Here is a 3,049-nt window from a genome sequence, read left to right on the forward strand (position 1 = left end):
TTTTCCGGTGCGTGGTCACCTCATAGCTCGTCCTGAACCTCTTCCCGCACTGGGGACACGCGAAGGGTTTCTCCCCGCTGTGGATCCTCAGGTGAGTGACCAGGGCGGATTTCTGGTTGAAGCCCCAGTGGCACTGGGAGCAGCGGAAGGGCCTCTCGTCCGTGTGGGTGCGGAGGTGCACGAGGAGCGAGGAGCTGGTGTGGAAGCTCTTGGGGCACTGATGGCACCCGAAGGGTCTCTCCCCGCTGTGGATCCGCCGGTGCACGGTCAGGTGGAAATTCCGCTTGAAGCTCTTCCCGCACTCGGGGCAGGGGAAGGGTCTCTCCCCCGTGTGGATCCTCTGGTGCAGGAGGAGCGAGGAGCGGGTTTGGAACCTCTTGGAGCATTTCTCGCACTCGTGGGGTCTCTCCCCCGTGTGGATCCTGCGGTGCTCGCTCAGCCCTGAGCTCGTCCTGAAGCTCTTCCCGCACTCCCCGCACTCGTGGGGTCTCTCCCCGGTGTGGATTCTGCGGTGGCAGCTCAGCAGGGATCTCTTGCTGAAGCTCTTCCCGCATTCCGAGCACTTGTGGGGCTTCTCCGAGCTCCGTCCCCGGCCCGGGCTGCCTCCTTCCCCCCGGGACCCCCGGGAATCGCGGCCGCTCCTCGGCCGGGACCTCCGAGCCTTCTCCTCCTCCCCGCCGCATCCCTGGGCTGTGGAGCCGCTCCCAGCGGGCTCTTCCAGAAGGTTCTGCCGCGGGGGTTTGTCCTCCTCGGGCTCCGTCTTCACCTCCTTGAGCGGCGCAGGAGGGACGAGCAGAGGATGGGATTTGTCTCCGTGCCGGAGGGAAGGGGCAGGAGATCCCCCCGAGATCCCCCCCGGGATCCCCCCGGGGCCGCTCCCGGCTCGGCTTTTGGCTCCTGCGAGCCCCGAACTTCCCCCGGCCCGAAAAGAAACCGCTCCCGAACCCCCCGCGCTGGGCTCGGGGCGAGCGCTCCCGTCCCGCTCCCCGGCGGGGGAACCGCGTGGAGCGGCTGCTCCTCCTCTTCCTCCTCCTTTAACTCCTCCTCTTCTTCCTCCTCCTCTTCTTCCTCCTCCTCTTCTTCCTCCTCCTCTTCCTCCCGCTCCTCCTCCGCTCCCAGCCCGGCCCGGCCCCGGACCGACCCCAAAAACAGCCGCGACCCCGCCCCGCGCGGCACCGGGAGCGGTACTGGTCCCGGTGTCCGGTCCGGGTGGTCCCGGTGTCCGGTCCGGGTGGTCCCGGTGTCCGGTCCGGGTGGTCCCGGTGTCCGGTCCGGGTGGTCCCGCTGTCCGGTCCGGGTGGTCCCGGTGGTCCCGGTGTCCGGTCCCGGTGGTCCCGGTGTCCGGTCCGGGTGGCCCCGGTGTCCGGTCCGGGTTGTCCCGGTGGTCCCGGTGTCCGGTCCGGGTGTTCCCGGTGGTCCCGGTGTCCGGTCCGGGTGTTCCCGGTGTCCGGTCCCGGTCCGGCCGCTGCTGGAGGGACAGATTTGGGCTCCCCAGAACCCCCCGAGCCGGGACCTGGGTGCGGGTTTGGGGTCCCCAGGTGAAGTTGGGGGGGATGGCACCAACCCCGCGCTTTTTGCTGTCCCCAANACTGGGAATGGGAACTGGGAATGGGGATGGGAATGGGGAATAATGGGAACGGGAGCTGGGAACTGGGAATGCGATAGTGGGAATGGGAAATAATGGGAATGGGATAATGGGAACTGGGAATGGGGATGGGAATGGGGAATAATGGGAATGGGAACTGGGAATGGGATAATGGGAATGGGGATGGGAATGGGGAATAATGGGAATGGGAACTGGGAATGGGAATGGGATAATGGGAATGGGAAATAATGGGAATGGGATAATGGGAACTGGGAATGGGAACTGGGAATGGGGATGGGAACTGGGAATGGGGGATGGGAACTGGGAACTGGAATGGGGGATGGGAACTGGGAATGGGAATGGGAACTGGGAATGGGATAATGGGAATGGGGATGGGAATGGGGAATAATGGGAATGGGAACTGGGAACTGGGAATGGGATAATGGGAACTGGGAATGGGAACTGGGAATGGGGGATGGGAATGGGAATGGGGGAGGGGAAGATTTGGGGTCCCCAAAGTCCCCAAGGACAAGGGGGGGGTGAGGGGGGAGGAACATCCGGGGATTGTCCCAAACACGGGAGATAAAGAAACCAAATAAAGAAACCAAATAAAAAACCAATAAAAACCCAATAAAAAATGAATAAAAAATGAAAAAAATTCAACGCCTTTATTGCGAACCCGGTGTTGAAAGGACAAAGAGCAGCGGGAAGGAAACGCAGACCCCGGGGAACCGGAGACCCCCGGGCAGGAGAGTTCCCGGCAGGGATCACCGGGGATCATCACGGATCACTGGGGATCACCGGGGATCATCCGCATAGCTCCACGGATCACCGGGGATCATCACGGATCACCGGGGATCATTTGGGATCACCAGGGATCACCGGGGATCATCCGCATAGCTCCACGGATCACCGGGGATCACCCGCGGGGCTCATCCGTGGATCTCCAGGGATCACCAGGAACCACCAGGGATCACCACAGATCACCGGGAATCACCCAAGATCACCGGGAATCACCACGGGGGACGCAGCTCTCCCCTCCCTCGTGGCTCCGCCGGTGCCGGCTCATGTTGGAGCTCTGCGCGAATCCCTTCCCGCACTGGGGACACTCGTAGGGTTTCTCCCCGCTGTGGATCCTCCGGTGCTTCACCAGGGAGCATTTCCGAGCGAATCCCTTCCCGCACTGGGCGCAGCGGTGGGGCCTCTCCCCGCTGTGCACCTGCAGGTGCTGCCGGAGCGTGGTGCGGGTGTGAAAGCTCTTCCCGCATTTCTCGCAGCCGTGGGGTCTCTCCTCGCCGTGGAAGCGCAGGTGGATGCTGAGGGTGCACTTGCGCTTGAATCCCTTCCCGCACTGGGGGCAGAGGAACGGCCGCTCCTCCCAGTGGCTCCGAAAATGCTTGAAGAGAAGGGACGCGAGCCGAAAGCTCTTCCCGCATTTCTCACACTCGTACGGCTTCTCCCCGC

The 3,049-nt window shown here is 63.4% G+C and overlaps 1 protein-coding gene across 1 annotated transcript; it reads right to left on the bottom strand.

The window, feature by feature from the left end:
• Window position 1: 1 nt before the first annotated feature.
• On the bottom strand, window positions 2–3,047 carry LOC107199291 (zinc finger protein 345-like; the record flags this gene model as incomplete). The annotated part of the gene is made up of 3 exons (XM_033511745.1): window positions 2–1,032; window positions 1,189–1,468; window positions 2,592–3,047. Coding segments are annotated over 3 exons (1,767 nt in total), but the record flags the coding sequence as incomplete, so codon positions are not given.
• Window positions 3,048–3,049: the final 2 nt, after the last annotated feature.

The sequence above is a fragment of the Parus major genome, unplaced genomic scaffold (genome assembly GCF_001522545.3).
Source record: "Parus major isolate Abel unplaced genomic scaffold, Parus_major1.1 Scaffold554, whole genome shotgun sequence".
Taxonomy (NCBI): Eukaryota; Metazoa; Chordata; class Aves; order Passeriformes; family Paridae; genus Parus; species Parus major.